Source organism: Lonchura striata, chromosome 17 (genome assembly GCF_050655825.1).
Source record: "Lonchura striata isolate lonStrDom1 chromosome 17, ASM5065582v1, whole genome shotgun sequence".
Taxonomy (NCBI): domain Eukaryota; kingdom Metazoa; phylum Chordata; class Aves; order Passeriformes; family Estrildidae; genus Lonchura; species Lonchura striata.
Window position 1 is genome coordinate 11,298,663 of NC_140719.1, and position 20,617 is coordinate 11,319,279.

Below are 20,617 nucleotides of genomic sequence, written 5' to 3' on the forward strand. Positions count from 1 at the left end.
AACCAGAGAAAGATTCTTTCACTTGGAAAAAAAAGTGCATGGCATCTAGTTTCTAGAGGGAGCTTGATTTTTTGGAAGGGGATCTGACTCTGCTTTCACTGTCTCGTCACACACCTTCCTGTGTAGCACCCGGTTCTCAGGCTCCTTCTGCCTCCTGGACCTGCAGCTGAGGGTCACAATGTGGGTGCATTGTCCCTGAGGGAACTGGTTCACTCCAGAGGGTTCTCCAGTCATGGAGATGTGGAGGAGGAGCTGAGGTGGGAAGGGATGGCTGTTTTGGGACCTTGGGTTCCTTTCCCTACCTGTGTTTCCATCTCTGTCACCATTAATGCTGCTGGGAAGGGACCTTCAGGGGTCTGTTGACCAACTTCCCACCAGGCATGGTTGTGAGAGGTGAGCATTTCTCCAAGGAGACCTGGAAAACAGCGTCCCCATGGGCTGCCCGTGCCCAGTTCCCAGCAGTCACACCCTCTGGAGGGGTCGCTCATCCCACTCGGTTGCCCATGAGATGTCTCCTGACCAGGTGACACCTCCGTGCCCATGCCAGGCTTGCTGGCTCTCAGCTGAGAGATGGAGAAGTCCCTGTGGCCTTGCCATCCTCCAGCACCTCCTAAGGAAAACCACCACAACTGTTTTTTTGGAAAACCAGTAAGCAGCGTTGGTTTTGCTGGTCGGTGGTGGCACAGCTTTGGTGTCTTGGGCTGCCAGCTGCACCCTGGTGGTGAGCACCAAGCCAGGCCCTGCTGGATCAATTAAAGCCCATTATGCCAAGTGAATGACTGTAATTATCACAAATCTGGATTAATGTGCACGCACAGCACCGTAATATAATCTGCCTGCCTGGTGCTTTGTGGGCTGTTGTTCCTGGGAGCCAGGCAAAGGCAGGGAGCTGCAATTCATGGCTGTCTTCTCCTCCTCCTCCTCTCACCTCCTGCTGCTGGCTCAGACCCGAGCACAAAGCTTGGCCCATCCTGCAGGATCTCTAAAAGCCATGTGGGCTGGTGGTGCTGAGCTCAGGTGGGAGCAGAAGGCGATGGGGAGGTGCAGAAGATGATGGAGAGGTGCTGTCCCTCCTGCCAATCCCCCAGATCAGCAGAGCAGGGGTGGATGCAGCACATCCTGCACCTCCAGGGCTCATTAACAAACCAGCAACACATTTTAGCCCATGGATCTCAAAGGCAGTGCCTGGGAGAGCTGCTGGGCTGCTCTGCTCTTTAGGATTTGGCTCATCCCAGATCTGCTGGGAAGCTGAGGGTTGGGAGCTCCTGTTTCCCAGAGCACTCAGCATCCTTTTGGCCACTTCTTGCCCTGCTGCTTTGCAGGGGGATATTCTAGGGCTTGAGGGAGCAGGTTCCACAGGAGTGGAGAGCTTGGCTCCAGGTCTGAGCCCCATCCACTCTCCACATCCCTCCTCCCTGGAGCCCAGCATGGGGATGTCCCCAGGTGCTGGGGACAGTGGTTGGGATGTACTGGGGCAGTGCCTGATTTGGGTTCTGGTGGGCCCAGCACATGCCACGTGTGTGGCTCATTACTGGGATGTCCTGGGGGATCTCCAGGGTGAGTGCAAGCTTCCCTCTTTTTGCTGGAATGAGCCTAAAGCTTCTGAGCTCCCTGCTCATCTCACTGGATCCTGCTTGGATTTTCATAGCTCAGAGCCCAGCACCCCCTCAAGGGCAATCAGATCACTTCCAATTTGCCCATAAGCCCATAAAACTGCAATTGAATGTAATTAAAAGGCCATAATGAGCTCCAGCAACCTGTGGGACCACGGTGCTTGATCTCTCACCGTGTTTTTTTCGGGGACTGGGATGGAGCCAGCGAGGCTGCCAAGGTCAGAGGCTGCAGGGAGGACGAGGAGCTCCCTGGGCAGGATGGGCAGATTTGGGAAGTGCCTGGGTGCCACCATCACCACGTCCCCACGATGGTGATGCCCATCAGGAAAGAATCCCTGGGAGCAGCCCTCGGTTTTTGTGGAGCAGAGGGAGCTCTGCTGGGATCATTTCCTGCTAGTTTGGCTTCACTGATGCAGTTTGGGAGCTGGAAAGCGGCCAGCAGGTCCAGTCACCTCCCCATGGCCTGCTCCAGGCTTGGGGAAGGGGGACAGGGGACAGTTGCAGCAGTGAGGTCCCCCAAACCTTTTAGGGTGCACGAGGACACCCAAGAAGTTGGAGAGATGTAACCCCAAGCAAGGTTTGCTTGGGAAATCCCAGCTCTGCCAGATTTGGGGCAGACAGCTGGGTTGGGAGCATCAGCCCCCTATCCCACACCCCAAAAAGCACCAGGAGGGAACAACCCTGCTCTGAGCTACCTCTACAAAGGGCTCTGAAAAGCTGCCACGTCGAGCCCTTCATCAGCCACCCCCTGGCAGCCCAGGAGCCCTGGCAGCAGCACTACACTGCCCCTATTATGGGCTGGCCCTGCAGCGGGTTCCCAGCCAGTAAATTAGGGGCACTCTGACTGCAGAACAGAGAGCATTGTGAGAGCGGGGCCAGGCCGGCCCTTGAGGGATGAAATAGGAGCCTGTAATTTCTCAGCACTGTTGTGACATCTTTGCACAAGCGTGTGATTGAGTCACATTTGCTTTATCAGCAGAATCCTTGTTTGCCTGGGTGCACCCTCCCCCCCTCCACCCAGCGCTGCCAGGGTGGGGGAGAGCTGCCCGCTCCCCTCCCCCTTGGCTTCCCTGCTCTCCTCACACTTCCCATATGTCCTGCTCCTTGCCCTTCCTGCTTTTCCCTTCTCTGCCTGCCCTGCCTGCTTGGGACATGGCTGGGGGTGCTCCATGCGGTGGGGAGATGGTTTGGGATGGGTCCGTGTGGTGTTTGCTCCACTGCCAGGCAGCTCACAGGGACGGCAGCTTCTGGAAAATTCCCCTTTTCAATCCTTCCCCCTTGGAGACGGCGTAGCCCCTGCAGGCTCCCAGCTCTGCCACTGCTTCAGGAGCAGGGTGTGATTTTAGCAGGCTCCTGAGAGGGTGGGATGGGGTTTTTAAGGGGAAAAAAATCTCCAAAATAAGCCCCTGTGCTGATGCTGAGCACACTTGGGAGCGGCTATCCCATTTCTGGTGTGGATCCTGTGGTGGGGGGGGGTCTCCAGACCCCTGGGCACCCAGGGTGCAGCAGGTGATGGGGTGAGTTAGGGGTGAGTGCCTCCCAAAAGTGGTGCTTTGAGCCGGATTGCCAAAAAGTGGAGAAAATAAAACAGGATGGAGAGGAAGAGCAGGTGTTGGAGCTGCAGAGACAGAGGTGACCCAGCTGTGGGACAGGGATGCTACTGCAAGGTTTGGGGTGGGTCCCACTTTGGGGAGCCCCTGTGGCTCAGCAGTGGGATGCTTTTGCACTTCCCCTTCTCCTTGTGGGAAGAGAGCAGAGGTTTCCTGGGTGGTAAGCTGGAATTCTGGCTGGGGAGGGAGAGGCTGGCATGCAGAGTGCAGTGGAAAAGCTGCTCGTGGGTGCTGTGAGCTCACGCCAGGGTTGAGCTGCAGGTGAGATGCTGGCAGGAGGCAGCACCAATGCCTGGCAGCACGCAGAGGGATGCTGTGGAATCCCTCCAGCTGAGTAAGAGCCCTGCTGCTGCACTGAAACCCCAAAAAGCACCTCTGCTGCTGGCTGGGTTCAGCAGAGGTGCTGCGGGAAGGTTTTGGGGAGAGCACGGAGCCAGAGGTGAGAAGCTCTGTGGCTTTGTGGTTTTAGTTTGGTCAGAGTGAAACCTGCTGGGGGGAGGAACCCACCCTGTGCAGATTGCTGCTGAAACTGAGTTTCACATTGTCCTCGAGCAGCTTGAGCCACCACGGCATCACCTGGGGAAGATTCTGAGTGTGGCTGGAGAAAGCCTCCCAAATCTCAGAGCAGATTCCTGAGGAGAAGCTGCACGTGGTGGTTTTGAAATGCCTGCAGCAAGACAGATTTCTGTGTGCTGCCCCATGTGCAGGGCTTGGGGGCGGTTTCAGAGGGATGTTCTCAGGTTTGTCTTTGTACTCAAGTCCAGAAATACAAAAAGAAAAAGCAATTCCAGTTGCTTTTTGCTGAAATCAGAGCTACTCAGCAACAATGCTGCATTCCCATGGCCCTCCATCCCTTTGCCTGTAGCTGTGGAAAGGATACTCAGACGGGATTTATGGATAGAACACAGCTGCATCTTCGGACAGCTCGGGATCCATTCCCAGGGATTCCCTGTGTGCTCAGAACTCAGTGGTTTGAGAGGATCAGCTGCCTGTCCTTACTGGGCAAAGTACTTTCAATGCAGCTTAATTTGCTTGGATTTGCCACAGGGTGCTGCTTGTTTCTTGGACCCAGGGATGAGTTTTTGGGATAAGAAGCACACTGCATGCTCAGGTCAGCCCCCTGAGCGTGCCCAAGGCAGGCACTGCTGGCTCCATGGCAGCAGCCACCTCTGGAAGGGGAAGAGGCAGCTCTTGCTCCATCCTCCTTCAGTTCTCAGCTCTGCTGCTATAAACTGAGAGCAAACTTACTCAAGATTGTAGGCCAGGGGTTATTTAAATTCATCCCCGAGTTTGTGATCAGGACAAAAGTGAGGACCTGACCTCTTGTGGTCACAGCATTACCATGGCAATTTTCACATGAAAACCACTGTCCTGCCCTGATCCTCTTGTTCTCCTGATATTTTCCACTCATCCCCTGGTTTGCTCTGGGGAAGGTGAGAGAAAAGGAAAGGGAAACCTCCATCATTTGAGGTTCCTTGTCTGGAGATTCCCAAGCTGCTTTTGAGGAATGAGAGCAAAAGGATGTGGATCTGCAGTGCTGAGTTCATTTTGTGTAGAGTCACCAAGGAAGGAGCATGGGGCACTGCCTTTACCTTGTCCCCGTGCATTTGGGGGTGAGGATTTGGAACCTGGGCACCCCCAAAGTGATGCTGGAGGGCAGAGGAGGAGGATGCTGGTCCTGCTCCCTTCCTAGTATGGCCCCATATAGCTCTAACACCAAGGGCTGACTAAAGGAAGGGAGTGGCAACCCAAATTTAGAATTTCCTCCTGTTTAATACGCAGAGTTGATTCGCTTTCTGATTAAGGAGGAAGAGGTGCTGAGGGGAAAAAAAAAAAAAGAGAAGCAGAAGCGGAAGCAGGGGGTTGTGAGTGGCTTTCCAAATCTCAGCTGGTGCCAGGGACAGCTCTGGGGTTGGTCCTGCAGTGCCAGCTCCTCGAGCCCTGGGGTGCTGCAAACCCCTCTGATGCCAGTGAACTGCCTGTGGTTGTATCCTCTCCTCAGCTGCAGAAAACCACAGCTCAGGGAGTCTGTTTGTGCCTTGAAATATGTTTGTTTGTTTTTTTTTAACTTCCCCTTTCTCTGAGCCACCAAGCTGCTGAGTAAACTCCCAGGATATGCCAGAAAAGGTTTTCCAGCAGAGCTAGGTCACTGTAGTTTTACTGGCAAAGCCTCTTAGGCATAAATGAAGATTATTCTGGTGAAAGCTTATGCTGGTACACTTTATTCCAGTACAAATGACCTATCCTGGGAATAAAAGTGCCTCTGCACATTGGAATTGTTCTGCTCTGGAACATTTTGTGGTCTAGAAATTTTAAAATCACAGCCCTGGTGATAGTGCTGGATCAGCAGAAGCTGCTTCAGCTGCTGCAGACGTGCCCTGGCTAGGCAGCAGCACTTGGAGTGACACTGGGTGACAAAATGCCACAGGCAAGGGTGGCAAGGGCTGGTGGCATTCTGGGTGTTCCTGGAGGGTCTGACCTGCCCATCTGGGGTGCATCCAGCTGTGGACGTTGGCTGGTCCAAGCTGGAGCTTTGTGCTGAATGCCAAAGGGATGGAAAACAGCAGTGGAGCTGCCCCCATGTTTCATGGAGTTTTTTTTTCCCTTATTGAAAATGATCAATAATATTCTTGTTCTAATTATTATTATGATTATGATAATGCCAGAAGAGTTCTGTCTGAGGGGTGATCCAGCAGTTGAGATGCTACCCTGGATTTTGGAACTGCCAGGATCTGTTCCCAGCTTTGGCATCAGCTTTTGTCTGGTTTTGGGGCTGCTGCAAACCCCTGTGAGGTGGGAATTCATCCCTAAGAGATCTTGCAAAGTCAGGGATCTGCTGAGGGAAAGGGATGAGCAGCAGAAACACAAAACTCCTGTGCTGGGTCTGGTGTCCAGGGGATGATGCCTGGTGTGGGAACACTCCCAGGGCTCCTTGCAGCCATCCCTCGCACATGGATCATGTGGCCCTGCCCTAAATGTCATATTCCTTGGGAAAAAAACTCCCCTCCAAACTCCGTGGCTGGCAGGCTCGTAGTTTGGAAGAAGAAAAAGAGCTCCACTGCAAATTCTCCAGCTGCTGACGAGCTCTGGTTTCTGATCTCCCAACTGCCATGGGGCATCTTTGGGGAGAGACAGAGGTTGTTGTGCTGAAACAAAGGACACACACAGAAAATAGCTGCACTTGAGGGGTGTGACAGAGGGGAAATGCTTTCAGAACTTTTTTTTTTTTCTATTTTTTCTTTTAATTTAGAAGCAGGCACAGAGTTTATTTTGGTCAAGAGATAGTCACACAGAGCAGCTTTAAATGGCAGAGCTCCACAAGGAGAAGGAGCAGTCTCACAATGTTTGAGCTGAAAATGCCTTTGGGGAAATGCCTCTTCTGTTTGCTGCAGTCCAAGTGGTTCTCATCAATTTGGAAATTTATTTGTGTCTATTAAGGATATTTCCTCAGTCTAGGCTTTTTTATCTTTTTTGTAGCATTCTTTTTGCAGTCAAGGTCCTTTAGGATACTTGTGATGGGGAAGAGGGCAGACTCCTCATATCCCACTCCTGATGCCCATCTCTCCACCTCAATTTATATTTTCCCCAAACTCCAATTCCCTCCAGCCAGGGACTGGCAGCATCTGGGCTGAGTTGCCTCAAGTGGACTGTTGATTTTGCTGAGTTTAAAAAACCATATTTGCTTGCTGGATATAAATGTTTCCCATTGCTGCTGCTCTCCTGGCGGGGTTTTGGAGCTGGGAGTGTTTGGATGAGGAGTGGAAACCTCCCAGTGTCCAAGAAATTGCTTGGAACTTTTGAGTCCTGATGTTCTGCAGAAGTTCTGGTGTGGTTCAGCTTTCCCAGTGTGTGGTTGAGGGGTTTGGGTGTAAACACCCCAAATGTGGCCGTGTCTACCCACATCTCCATTCCCACACCATTACCCCTCTCCTCCCTTTTCTGGTTTTCCCTCACAGTTCCTTGCGGGGTGCTGGGGATCACATTAATGTGAGAGCTGATGTGGTGACATGGGATGTGCAGGGAGCTCCTGAGCTGCCAGGAATTGGGATTTTGGGAGAGGCGCTGGCTCCACACGTGCTTGGAGCTTCTGAGGTACCCAGGAATTGGGATTTTGGGAGAGGCATCAGCCATGCACTGCTTCGAGCTTCTGAGGTGCCCAGGAATTGGGATTTTGGGAGAGGCATCAGCCCCACACTGCTTGGAGCTCCTGAGCTGCCCAGGAATTGGGATTTTGGGAGAGATGCTGGCCCCACATTGCTTGGAACTTGTGAGGTGCCCAGGAATTGGGATTTGGGGAGAAGCACCAGCCCCGCACGTCCTTGGAACTCCTGAGCTCCCAGGAATTGGGATTTTGGGAGAGGAGCTGGCCCCACAGTGCTTGGAGCTCCTGAGGTGCTCAGGAATTGGGATTTTGGGAGAGATGCTGGCCTCACATTGCTTGGAACTCATGAGGTGCCCAGGAATTGGGATTTTGGGAGAGGCACCAGCCCCGCACGTGCTTTGCTTGGGCCGGTTGCCAGTGACCCTCCTGTGACCTCTCCTGCCTGAAACATTCCGGATCTTTCCTAAGGAAGGATTTTGCTCTGCTGCCTTCCCTTTGCACAGGCCAAGGGCCTGTTTCTATTGCTGCCTCCTTGGGAGGTGTCCCTCCGCCATGGGGTTTGTGGGGTCCTGGGGGCTCTGCAGGGCCCTGCTGCTCTCCCAGCCCTTTCCAAACCCCAAACCCAGCTCCGGCACCCTCTGGGAATTTCCTGGGGCTCCTGGTGTGCCTCTCTCAGGCTCGGGGGACGCAGTGGCCACGCTTGGTGTGTGCCAGCATCCCGTGAGAGCCCGGCCCCGGGATGGGGCTGCTGCTCTGCCCGGGCTGTGGGGTCACAGGTGGGAGACTGGGGAGATTGGGGAGACTGGGGAGACTGGGGAGACGGGAGACTGGGGATACTGGGGAGACTGGGGAGACTGGGGATACTGGGGAGACTGGGGAGACTGGGGAGACTGGGGAGACAGGAGACTGGGGAGACTGGGGATACTGGGGAGACTGGGGATACTGGGGAGACTGGGGAGACTGGGGAGATTGAGGGCAGCAGTGGGCAGCAGAAGGACTCTGCAGGCAGTGATGGCATTCTGGGGGCAGCAGTGGGATTCTGAGGGCATGAATGGGATTCAGGGGGTAGCAGTGGAATTCTGAGGGCAACAATGGGATTCTGAGGGCAGCAATGGGATTCTGAGGGCATCAATGGGATTCTGAGGGGGGCGCTGGGATTCTGAGGGCATCAATGGGATTCGGGGGGTAGCAGTGGAATTCTGAGGGCAACAATGGGATTCTGAGGGCAGCAATGGGATTCTGAGGGTATCAATGGGATTCTGAGGGGGGCAGTGGGATTCTGAGGGCATCAATGGGATTCTGAGGGGGGCAGTGAGATTCTGAGGGGGGCAGTGAGATTCTGAGGGCAACAATGGGATTCTGAGGGCATCAATGGGATTCTGAGGGGGGCAGTTGGATTCTGGAGGCAGTGATGGAATTCTGTGGGCAGCAGTGGGATTTGGGGGGCAGCAGTGGGATTCTGAGGGCAGCAGTGGGATTTGGGGGCAACAGTGGGATTCTGGAGACAGTAATGGGACTCTGGATGTAGCAGTGGGATGCTGGTTCCACATCTTTGTGAGAGCAGCATCACTGCCTTGCTGAACCTTCTCCTCCTCCTGCTGGGGTTTCCCCACCAGGCTCAGGGATCTCCAGGGAAGGTTGCTGAGGCTGGGCTGCTGTGTGTCCCACTGGGTGACATTCCTGTGCCAATTGCGCCAAAATCCTGGGGACACAGCTGATCCTGAGGGATGCAGGCGACTGAAAACAGAATTTTCCAGACTTTACTTCACTTTGGGGTCTGCAGCCAAAGGCAGAGCCACCATGAACACCCAGGTGGCCGTGCTGGTGTGCCTCTGGATAGCCCTGCTGTGAGCTGGGGGGTCCGGGTGGGTTTTGGGGGGAGCCCTGCCCGAGCTGCACCCCTCCTTCCCCGCCGCCTTCCTCCTGCCCCTCCCTGGGGGCTGGAGCCAGCCCCTTCCTCGCTGGGGATTGTTTTGCAAGCAGCGTGACAGGATGAGGAGGAAACGTGCCAGGAATGGCTCCATGTCTCCTCTTGGGAGAGCTGGAGTCTATTTATAAGCCCCCCTTCCCGCCCCCCCTGCTCTGCTCCCCTGGGACAGGCAGACACAGCCTGTCCTGCTGCCTGCAGAGCACAGCCAGCCCCAGAGTGTTCCACAATCACCGAGTCATTCGGGTTGGAAAAGAGCTCCAAAATCCTCAAATCCAACCTCTGAACACGCAGCATTCCCTGTGGATGGACACACACCTGGCGTGTGTGGTGCACAGACCGAGCCACCTCCACAGGGGCTGGGTGCTGCTCTCACTGTTCCCCACGCACGGCCTGGCCCGGTGACAAATCCAAATTATCCTGTAGCAGGAGGGAATCAGCTGGAGCAGTGATGCCGAGCTCCTGGCAGAGCTTAGAGCTGTGCCAGCGAGGTGGAGGAGGGCACTGATACCTGGCTTGAGGTGGAAATGCCTCAGTGGAAACTCCAGAAGAAGGTGGTTTGGGAAGATGGAGCTGCACTGGGAATTTTGGGGGAGGAGCAGGGGGCTGCAGCTCAGAGCTGTGTCCCATCCCACATGGGTGACTCAACCCCTTTCCTGTCTTCCTTCTCTTGCAGATTTCTCCAACCAAGTGAATTCCACATCCCTGAACTCCCCCACGAGCCGGGGGCCCATGGCCACCCCGTCCTTGCACCCGTCCATCGGGCCGGGCATCGGCTCCTCGCTGGGCTCGCCGGGCCAGCTGCACTCGCCCATCAGCACCCTGAGCTCGCCCATCAATGGCATGGGCCCCCCGTTCTCCGTCATCAGCTCCCCCATGGGCCCACACTCGATGTCTGTCCCCTCCACGCCCAGCCTGGGATTCGGCACCAGCAGCCCACAGGTAAGGGGACGGGTCAGTGCTGCCTCTGTGGGCAAGGAGCAGCCACCGCTGGGGGTTCCTCATCCAGACAGGCGCCAAGGGGAGGCAAAAAGGAGAAGCACTAAGCTGGAGGCATCCTGCTCCTTTTTGGGGCTGCTCTGGGTGGGCTGTGAGAGACCAGCACAGCTGGAGCACAGCTGTCCATTACCTCTTGTCCGCAGGATTGGGGTGGAAGGGGAGTAGTGACCTTGGTCACCTGGGGGCTGGGGTAGCTGTGGCAAGAGCCAGAGCCACCCTAGGACTGTCTGGGATTCTTGTCCTTCCTGGGAAGCAGCACATCCCCTCCAGGGCCAGCCCATGTACCCCACAGAACCATGGAGTTATTCTGGTTGGAAAAACCCTCTAAGATCATCCAAATCTGCCACAAACCCGTGTTCCCAAGTGCCACACCCACACACCTTAAACGCTTCCAGGGGTGGTGATTGCACCACTTCCCTGACAAACCTTTCCAAGAAGAAATTACCCCACACAACCAATCTCAACCTCTGCTGGCACAACTCAAGGCTGTTTCCCCTTATCCTGTCACTTGTACAAACCCAGGACTCCTCTGCCCTCTGCCCCTTTCTCCTCACAGGGCAAGAACTGGCCTTCAGTGGCTGAAGATTATGTAAAAACCCCTCCAAGCAGGGTGAGATAAGCTCTTTTTAAAAATAGCCAGATCGGGGTGCTGGCCAGCCCCTGCCACCTGTTGCTGGCTGCTCGCACGGGATATGTTTAGTAAAAGGGCAGATTAAGGAATTGGCCACCACCTGCCACTCGCTGCAGGTTTATTTATTCCAGGCCCTCTCTGGGACTCAAGCACCTGCCAGCACCTTTATTTTTAAATATTGGCCTGATTTATTCCCAGGGCTTTTTTACTATGTGGGGCTGTGCTGACTGCAGACAGCTTCCACAGGATCCAGCATCCCTGTGCTGCTCAGAGAGGAATGAGATTTGCCTCTGGATGAGCTTCTCCCATGCAGGGTTCAGCCTGTGACCCCCTCAGATGTGCAGGGACCTGCTTCCCACTGAGGGCCAGCAGCAGAGTGGACACGTCCCTCCCTCCCACCCCAGGGGAGGGGAAGAGGAACTGAAACCATGCCTGGGAACGGGCAGCCAGAGCGAAATCAGCAGCCCCAGCGCCAGAATGGTGGGGAAGGAGTGAGAAGGGGGATGTGAGGCAACCCTGGGGAGAGCCACAAGCCGGGGAGATGGTGGGGAGGGGGCGACTGTAAGGTGCAGTTTGGGAGCGGCCAGCGGGGGAACCGAAACGAAGCAGAGCTGCAGGGCAGAAGGGGAAGTGAGAGTGTGCTGGGATGGTGCTGGGAGCGAGCTGGCTCCAGCCCTGGTGGCTCCAACCCTGGTGGCTCCAACCTTGATGGCTCCAGCTCTGGTGTCTCCAGCCCTGGTGGCTACAGCCTTGATGGCACCAGCCCTTGTTGACTCCAACTCTGGTGGCTTCAGCCCAGGTGGCTCTAGCCTGGTGGTTCCAGTCCTTGTGGCTCCAGCTCTTGGTGGCTCCAACCCTGGTGGCTCCAACCCTGGTGGCTCCAGCTCTTGGTGGCTCCAGCCCTGGTGGTTCCAACCTTGATGGCTCCAGCCCCTGTTGACTCCAAATCTAATGGCTCCAGCCCTGGTGGCTCCCAGCCTAGGTGGCTCTAGCCTGATGGCTCCAGTCCTTGTGGCTCCAGCTCTTGGTGACTCCAACCCTGGTAGCTCCAACCCTGGTGGCTCCAGCCCCCAGGTGTCTCCAGCTCTTGGTGGCTCCAGCCCAGGTGTCTCCAGCTCTGGTGGCTCCAGCCCTTGGCTCCAGCCCTGGAGCACCCATCCTTTGTTCAGGGACTTGTCTGAAGTGTTTTTCCTCAAGGTGACACTCGGGAGGTCCTCAGCCTAATGGCTCCTGCCATCTGTTCCCTGTCTGGCCACATTAGGTCTCTGTCTGTGTCCCTGCAGTGGGCAGAGACGCCTACCTGGGCCAGCAGAGTGCAGGAGGAAGAGGAGGAGGAGGAGGGGGCAGCGAGGCCGATGCCGGGTGGGGAGCGCAGCCCCCCTGGCCCGGCCGGCGGAGCGCAGGGTAATGAGGCGTGTGCCCCCGTCGCCGGGCAGGGCTGGCACTGATGGAAGGTGCTTTGCATCAGATGGCAGATGCCACTTGCCATCAGGCCACGCCTCGTCACCTCGGAGAGGCAGCAGAGCAGAAGGGCACGCGCTGCACCAGGTCCCCAGGGTGGGTCCCGGTGGGAAGGAGCTGCCAGGCTCCCAAAAAACGGGGGGCTCACCCCACCCCACCTGGTTCTGCAGAGGGGAGAGGGAGTCTGCAGCCCTTGGTGACAGTGCTGGGTGATGCTCCCAGCGCCCTCCCTCCAGCACTGGGAGTATCCCAGGATCTGGCAGGGTTTGCCAGCACAGCCCCAAAATCAGGGATCCTGCCACAGGATGCCAGCATCCATGGGAGGGAAATGCTGGTTCTGAGCTGGCCCAGGAACGAGGCCAGCTTGCAGTGGCCAGACTGGTGGAGGTTAGACCCCTCAGCTCTGGGATTTAACACTTTGCTTAAAACCTCTTACCTAAAAATGACGGGAAAACAGGGAAAAGAGTCAGGATTTTCAGCAGGAGCTGCGAGGGAAGGACTTTCCATGCCATGTGCGGGGCTGTGTGGAGCAGCCGCCCCAGGCATCGCTGGCAGCAGCTCGGGATGCCCGGGGGCCAGCAGGGAGAGATCAGACATGGGATTAGGCTTTTCCAGAGCGTCTGCCTTTGCACAATGCTCTTTGTAAGGGTGCCTGGGGGACAGGGGAAGGGCTGGGGTGTTTTTTGGGATGGGAGGAGGAGGAATAAAGCTCTGCTTGCCAGAAGGGCCAGGATTCAGTGCTGGGTGCGATGAGCTGGAGCGGGAGGGGAAGGAGCTGAGAGGGAAGGGAAGGAGCTGGGAAGTGCTGGTGTCTCTGGGGAAGCAGAGCCCTGGTTCCTCCCCTGTCTGGGCTCACTGCTGAGCTGGAGCCCTGCTGTCCCAGAGCAGAAATGCTGTGCCAAAGCCGAGGGCTGCTGTCCCCTCCTCTGTCCTGCACGTGCTCCCGGGCAGGCGCCAGGGCGGTGTGGGAACCCCAGGGTGGCTCTGCTGAGGTTTGGGGCCAGTGCTGGGAGAGGAACTTTCCCTCCCCAGCCAGGGGCTGACTCAGCTCTGAGCAGCTGATTCTCCAGGCTGAGGAGGCTGGTGGGACCCCCACCCTCCTGGGTGGGTCTTGCTCTGCCCATCATCCCCCCAGTGTTTTTGGGGGGCTGCTTGGGTGGGCTCTCTGGGCTGCCGGGGCTGGGGGAAGTGGTGCTGAAGGGTTTTATCTTCATCAGGCAGCCATGGCAGTCTCTGGGCTCGCTCCCACAGCCAGGATGGTGTGACAGGAGCCCTCAGCACCAGCTGCACCTGGGAGCTGGCTCCACTTCCCAGAAAGGGCTCTGGGAGGAATTCCTGGGGCAGGTCACCCTGACCTGGCAACCCCTGCTCCCAGGGGAGCACAGGGATCATGGAGCACTCAAAAAGAGATGCTCCTGCCTGGGGCCTGCTCCTCCCTCCCCTCTCTGCTCTGTCAAACAGCAGCTAAAGCCAGGAGTGCATCCCTGGGTGGCACCAGCTCCCAGCTGCCTTTGATTCATCAGCTGGCACGGGCAGGGTGGCAGAGGGAGGCACATCCATCCCGTTTCTCCAGGGTGGGTTTACCTGGCTCTCTTGTGTGGCTGCCAGGCATCTGCCTGCCAAATATTCCCCACCAGCCTGGAGGCTTGAAAGGCAGAGGAGTGGCTGTGCCGCTCTCATTGACAGATCACGAGCCCTGGGACTTCCTGAGTTAATTTGTGCCAAGTGCAATTGCTGAGGATCTCTCTTAGAGTAGAGAAAGGCAGCAAACTGAGCCTCGGGCCTGTGAATCCATGCTGGGCTTCGAGGGTGGCTGGGATGGTGGCTCTGGGACACTCCCTGGCAGGCTGATTCCCTTGGGGACACCCCCAGTGATCCCAGCCAGCTGGCCAAGCCCAGGTCCCCCACATCCTCCTGGATGGGGTGAGCTTGCCCCCTTACCGAGATGGGTCAATCCTACAGCTCTGTGCCTCAGTTTCTCTTTGCACATGTGTGTGTAACAGCCCAGTGGGGGATTCAGCCCAGGAACCCTTCACTCCACAGCAGTGCCATGGTGCCAGTGCCACTTCCACCCAATTCTCTGCCTGTTGTGGGCCAAGGGAAGGAAGGAGAGACATCTGGGAGTTGCAGGGGCATGTCCCACCCACTCCAGCTCTGGAATCCAGGCCCTGGGATGTGTTTATTTGCCATGGAGCTTTCCTTTGGAGAGATAATGCTGAAGGGATATCTATAAATTACAGAGTTAAACAAGAGTGTCCTGGCCTTCATCATCCATGCAAGGGCTCTCTCCCAGCCAGCAGCTCTCCCACCAGCCACCACTGCAGATCTTCTTGCCTGTGTCCCCTGCTGGTGTGAAGCTGGGCTGGCTGCTGAGCCCTGCCTGTGGAGGCTGTGCTGGGGCACTGCAGGAGGAACTTGCTTTCCAATTAAATAATGGAAAAACATCCTGCTTGCATGGGCAGGGTCAGCCCTGCACAGTGCTTGGGAGGCTGGCCTTGTCCTGCCCCTTGTGTCACCCCAGCTCCTGTGCCAGGCCAGATGGGTGCTGTGCCTTTGGGCTGAGGGCTCCTGTGCCCAAATCCTCTTGGTTTAGCAGTGCTGGTCCCCACTGGGAGCTTGTCCCATGCTTGTCCTGCCCTGTCCTGCGTGTGAGTGACACAGCCCCATGTCCCCGTGTCCCCAGTCCCAGCTGAGCCCTGTGCTTGTCCCTCCACAGCTCAACTCGCCCATGAACTCCGTCACCAGCACAGAAGACATCAAGCCACCCCTGGGGCTCAATGGAGTCCTCAAAGTGCCAGCACACCCCTCAGGAACGATGGCCTCCTTCACCAAGCACATATGTGCCATCTGCGGGGACAGATCTTCGGGTGAGGCTGGCACCTGCCCCGGGAGGGGCTCAGGGCAGCGGACTGGGGGTATGGCAGAATTGGCATTGGCTCCCTGGCTCCTGGCAGCACGGGGAGTGCCAGCAGGAGCTCTCCTTTGGGACAGGACCTGCCTGTGCCTCACTGCAGGAGATGAAGAGCAGGGCCAGGAGACCCCAGGTCCCTGTTCAGCAGTGGGTCTCCTCCCTCTCCCCATCCTTTGGTCTGCACTGGTGCTCCCATATGAAAAGATGCTCTTGACATGGAGTTTCTCCACTCCTGGGAGATAAAGACCTGCTATTTCCCTTTATTCTCCTGGAAAGCTCCCTGCTCTAGAAGAGCTCTGGTTGCCTGGTGTGTGAGCCCTTTGGGACCCCTCCTGTGATCCAGGCTGGAAGTGGAGGGTGGGAACACGGTTGTGTGTCTGCTGGGGGTGCTTCAGAGAGCTCACAGGGGTACAGAGGGTACCCTGTTCCACTTCTGTGTGGCCCAGAAATGGCCTTTCCCTGGATGGAAGGCAGGATGTGACCCATGGATGGCATCCTGATTCAGTGGAAGCCAAACCACTGCTCTCCATCTCCGAGAAACCTCTGCTCCCCCCAAACTCAGCCTGGGAAGATCTGCCGGCAAAGAAATGAGCTGGTGCCGCCTTTAAACTCGAGTTTTTATCCCTCCCCCAGGTAAACATTACGGGGTTTACAGCTGTGAGGGCTGCAAAGGCTTCTTCAAGCGCACGGTGCGGAAGGACCTGACCTACACGTGCCGGGACAACAAGGACTGCCTGATCGACAAGCGCCAGCGCAACCGCTGCCAGTACTGCCGCTACCAGAAGTGTCTGGCCATGGGCATGAAGAGAGAAGGTAAGGCCTGGCCCGGCCAGGGCGCTGCAGGGAGCTCGGTGGGCACCAAGGATCAGTGCCAGCCTTGCCAAGGGCTGCCGTCACAGCGCTGACAAAAATCGCGTTTGCGCTTTAGTTTTGCGCCTCAGCCGGGGCATCTTGTGGCCCCAGAGTGTGGTTGTTCACAGTGTCACCCGCTGTGGAGCAGCACTGAGGGTCACAGCAGTGTGCAGGTGATGGGTAGGGGTTTTTTTCCACTCCAGCCTGGCTTTGGACACTTCCAGGGATGAGCTGCTCTGAGCATCCTGTGCCAGGGCCTCAGCACTTCATCCAGTGCTGCGTTTTTCTTCCTATTGGGAAGCAGAAAGCAATTCGGTCTCTTTAAGATAGCTCTTCCCCTAGTGGAATTTAAATTTAGGATCTAAACTTCCCCGGCAGTGCCTCTTTTCAATGATCTTTTTAAATGCTGAGTGTGTCTGTTCTAATCTAGCTGGCAGGGCAGGCTTTTAGCAGACATGACGTGAGAGTGACCCCAGCTCTGTGCTGCTTCCCCCCCTTACATCTTCAGAGCCACACTTGCCTCCCTGACAGGCTGATAAAGCCAGCCCTGCTCTGGCCCTGGCCCACAGCTCCAGCCTGGGAGCCTTTGAAGAGCACTTAGGCCTGTCTGGGGCGTTGGATAAACGGGGCAGTGCTGGAGCTGCTCTGAGTGTTGGGCAAACCCTGCCACGCTCGGTTTATGGGGTTACCTAAGGACCAAAGTCAGCAAGTGTCACCAAGCTGTCTGTGCTGGAGGTGTGGGGGAATTGCCAGGGCACCCAGGGGACCTCATTGGCAATGCTGAGCTTAACCCTTCAGTGCTCAAAACAAATGTTCCTGCCCCAGCAGACCATGAAATGGAGAGATTGAAGCATTCAGGGCATTGCTGTGGCTGCAGAGCAGTGGGGAATACTGGATTCCATGGAAGATGTGCAGTGGGATGAGGAAAATCTGATCCAAAACCTGAGCCATGGGTATTGTAAATGCAGGCGAACCCAATGGGAAGAAATTACAGTGTCTGACTCAATTCAGAAGGCTGAATTATTTCTTTATTATAACTGTGCTAAAATACATTAATATGCTATATAAAAGGAGGATACTAAAACTACATACTACTTTCTCTGACTCTAACACAACTCGTGACCCTCTCTGAGAGCCCAGCCCCAGGTGGGTTGGACTGGCTATCGGGCTCAATCAATCCTCACCAGAATTCAACCAAGCGATCACCCCAGGTAAACAATTCTCCAAACACATTCCACATAGGAAAAATAAGGAGCAGAAATAGAAATTGCTTGCTCTTTCATTTCTCTCTGTGCTGCTCTATGAAAAATCCTGAGAGGGAAAGAAATATGCTTGCCACACATGGGAGACTCAGATGAGCAGGAAGAAGCCAAGAATTCTCCTGTGTGTTCTGCAGGAGAAATACAGAGCATCCCCTTCCTCTGGCACTGCATCCAGAGCCTTCCACTGGCAGCTGGAGACCCAGTTACCTTTCAGCCCCTCAGAACAAGGTGTGTAGGGCTGGGAAGAGCAGCAGGAATGCTGGAACTCTGCCACCCTGTCATCAGGTACCTGCTCCGTGCCTGCCCTTAGTGGTGATTGCATGGGCAGCACCGCTAAAAATTACAGGTCCATTAATTAATTTCTAAATGGTGGTGGAAGTCCCCAGGGAGCACGTACAGTGTGAGGACTCTATTAATTCATCTTGATTAACATTATCACAATGAATAGCAAATGAATTCATAATGATCAGACAATTATTTAAAAGTGTGACAGATGGGATCCTGTTAACTCCAGGAGTGCACTCAGGCAGTGCTGATGGATCTGGTGAGGGCAGCAACTGGTGATGTGACAGTCATCATGAGATGATTTAGGCATAATCCCCATATAGGGAAAGCTGGAATAACTCCCCTGTCTCTTCTTATAAACCTAAAAATTCAGTGTCTCACAGAAATGTCTCAGTTGTCCTAAAGCTGAAAGTCAGAAGTTGGATCTTGCTGAGATCTGGTTTTGAGCAGCTCTTGAGTTTCACATGTGGTATCCACCTGGTTTGTTAAAAAAAGAGTCTCTTCCCATTGCACCCATCCCAGCTGATTGGAACTGTCCTCTCCTGTTCCCATCTCTATTTTAGGGAAGAGTTTTGGGCTAAATCCTACATTTCTAATTCCTTTTGCCTAAGTATTCACATCATAGCTGGCTTTTCATCCTGTAGCGTAAACCCTTGTATCTTTTAAGTAACAGAGCTCGGGTTATGGGCCTCACTTCCCTAAAAAACATCTTGCTCTGGAGGCCTAATTTATATCTGTGTAAAGGCACAGCAGATTCCTGCTGGGAAGTACCTCTCCTGCAGGCCAGAGGTGCTGGGATTTGCTGGAAGCACAGTGAAAGCCTCTAAAGTGAGTGCTGGAACTGAGTGAGAGGCAGGGCTGGGGTGGGGAGCAATGCTGGGTGATGCTGGGAGGAGGAGTGAGAGCCAAGGCTGTACTCCATTTAAACAGGGTAAAAGGAAAGGGGTTATTGGGCGAGAAGCTGGATTAGAGAAGCAAAATCAGCCTGATGGAGGTTGGATCCCAGCAGCTGAGGGGCTCCAGGTGAATATGCCAGAGGATTGGACCCCGTGTCCAGCCAGAGCAGAAGCAGCAGCGCACCCAGGGTGGCCCTGCTGGGGGACAGGGATCCTTCAGTGCTACAAACCTTGGCTTAAAGAGGGGAAAGCCTGCAGGAGCAGAGGATTCCTCCTGCTGTGTGCATCTCTTCTGGCTGTTCCCTGTTAGAAACACGTCAGAGAGATCCCAGCATGCACAGTGAGTGAGCCCCACGCTCTCTGAGACGCTGCAGCCATAATAAATAATCAACTGGGAGCATTTTTTTTTTCCCTCTATGAATTTCTGCCAGCTGTGTAAGGCTTTGGTTTTTTTGTACTCTGTCTCCCACTAAATACCGGATAGTCAACAAAATTAAGATTACCATCAGGGATCTTGAGTAATGCAGAGGTTGTTATTGTGGGGGTGGCTGTTTGCATCCAGGAGCTGAACTCTCCCTGCTCGATGTGTTGGGTCTGAGGTGTCTGTGCACCAGCAGCCTTGGGTTCAAAAGGGAAAAAGTGGGAACTGCCTCGGAATCAGGGAGGCAAAGCTCTTGTGAAGGGGTGGGGGGCTTGGGATGGGGGTGCAGTGTGGCAGGGGTGCCAGCAGAGGTGACAGGGTTGGCGTGGGCGTGGGGAGCCGGGGCTGTCCCGGGTGAGGAGCGCTGGCAGTGCCTCGGGATCGCACAGGGAGCAGGAAATACCAGCGAGGAGCCTTTCCCATGCTCCCGTGGCCGCCTCACTCACAGGGAGCAGGGTTGGGAAGAGGCTCCCAGAGCCTTCCCCCAGCCAAGGGGAGCTCCTGGGGAGAGCCAGGCTGGCTCTGCAGGACCTGCAGGGCTCCCACGTGCCAGCCTGCAGCTGGGCTTTGGTGCCACATGGGTGAAGTTGGCTCTTGGTGCATCTCAGAGCCCATCTGGAGAGCAGAGAGCTGCTCCCCTGCAGCACCTGCAGCTCAGGCTGCGTGCCTGATCCCAGAGTTGTTCCTAAATCCAGGTGCAGGTACAGCTGCTGTGCTGAGCTCCAGAGCCGTGCTCGGAGCATCCAGGACATCTGTCCAGCTGCACGCCTGGTCTCTGACTTCAGGGCTTCATTCAGCTTCACAGCCTGAGTTAATTCTCCCTCTTCCCATGTTTGTGGGTTGGTTTTCCCCTCTCACTTGCCAAGCTGAGGGGCTCAGCTTGGGAAAGGTTGGATTTGCAACATCCCCACAGCCCAAAGACCTTCCCACGTCTCCAGGGAGCTGCTCAATCCAGAGGGACTGAAGATTCCCACATGGATTTGTGCCTGATCCCCTGCCATGGCTGTACATTCCTCTGGAGTTTGGGCCATCCCAGCTCCTGGACCATCCCTCAGGGGCACGAGGAATCTGGGGGGAAAGCAGGAATTCAGGCTTCCAACCCACTGTCCAAGTGAATGTGAAAGCAGGCAAGTGGCCACAGCCTAGTGAAGGGGCAGAGTTCAAGAGCACAGTTATTTTTAGGATTAATTTTGGAATGGAAAATGTCTTCCAGCTTAATGAGCTTGTTTCTTATATCCTTTTAAAGTGCTGCTCTTTAAACCAGCTGGTTAAATTATACTGGGTTTGGGTTTTTTTTTTGTTTTTAAAAATGCTCTTAGGTTGAGAAAATGGTTTTGGCTTACGGTTTTCTCTCCTGTTGTTGCTGTTTGTTTATACTTCAGTGTCCAGAGAGTGAAGTGAGCTAGAGATTTTTTGCTGTTGTTTTCCAGAGATGTTCCTCTGTGAACTAACTGCATGCTAAGATTTCAATCCACTTTTTAACACTCTGAAGTTACACTTTTTAATTATCACTGTGGTATTTTGCATCCCTTAAAAAAATTACAGCGTTCAATTGAAAATGTTGGAGGGAAAAAAAAAAAACAAACCATTTTATTTCATGTGTCGTAGCTTTTGAGGTTGTTTACAGTAGCAGAAAGCTGCACCTCT

At 55.1% G+C, this 20,617-nt stretch overlaps 1 protein-coding gene across 2 annotated transcripts in view; it reads left to right on the top strand.

The window, feature by feature from the left end:
• The window catches only part of RXRA (retinoid X receptor alpha), a 102,790-nt gene that overhangs the window by 57,266 nt on the left and 24,907 nt on the right, over nucleotides 1-20,617 (top strand). Inside the window, exons 1-4 of one of the 2 annotated variants that reach the window (XM_077787911.2) lie at nucleotides 9,544-9,806; nucleotides 9,929-10,194; nucleotides 15,060-15,210; nucleotides 15,888-16,067. In XM_077787911.2, the coding sequence (XP_077644037.1) occupies nucleotides 9,985-10,194; nucleotides 15,060-15,210; nucleotides 15,888-16,067 (541 nt within the window). In that variant the 5' untranslated portion in view covers nucleotides 9,544-9,806; nucleotides 9,929-9,984. Of the gene's footprint in view, nucleotides 1-9,543; nucleotides 9,807-9,928; nucleotides 10,195-15,059; nucleotides 15,211-15,887; nucleotides 16,068-20,617 lie in introns of those variants that run through there. The other variant, XM_021543580.4, reaches the window with a different exon arrangement.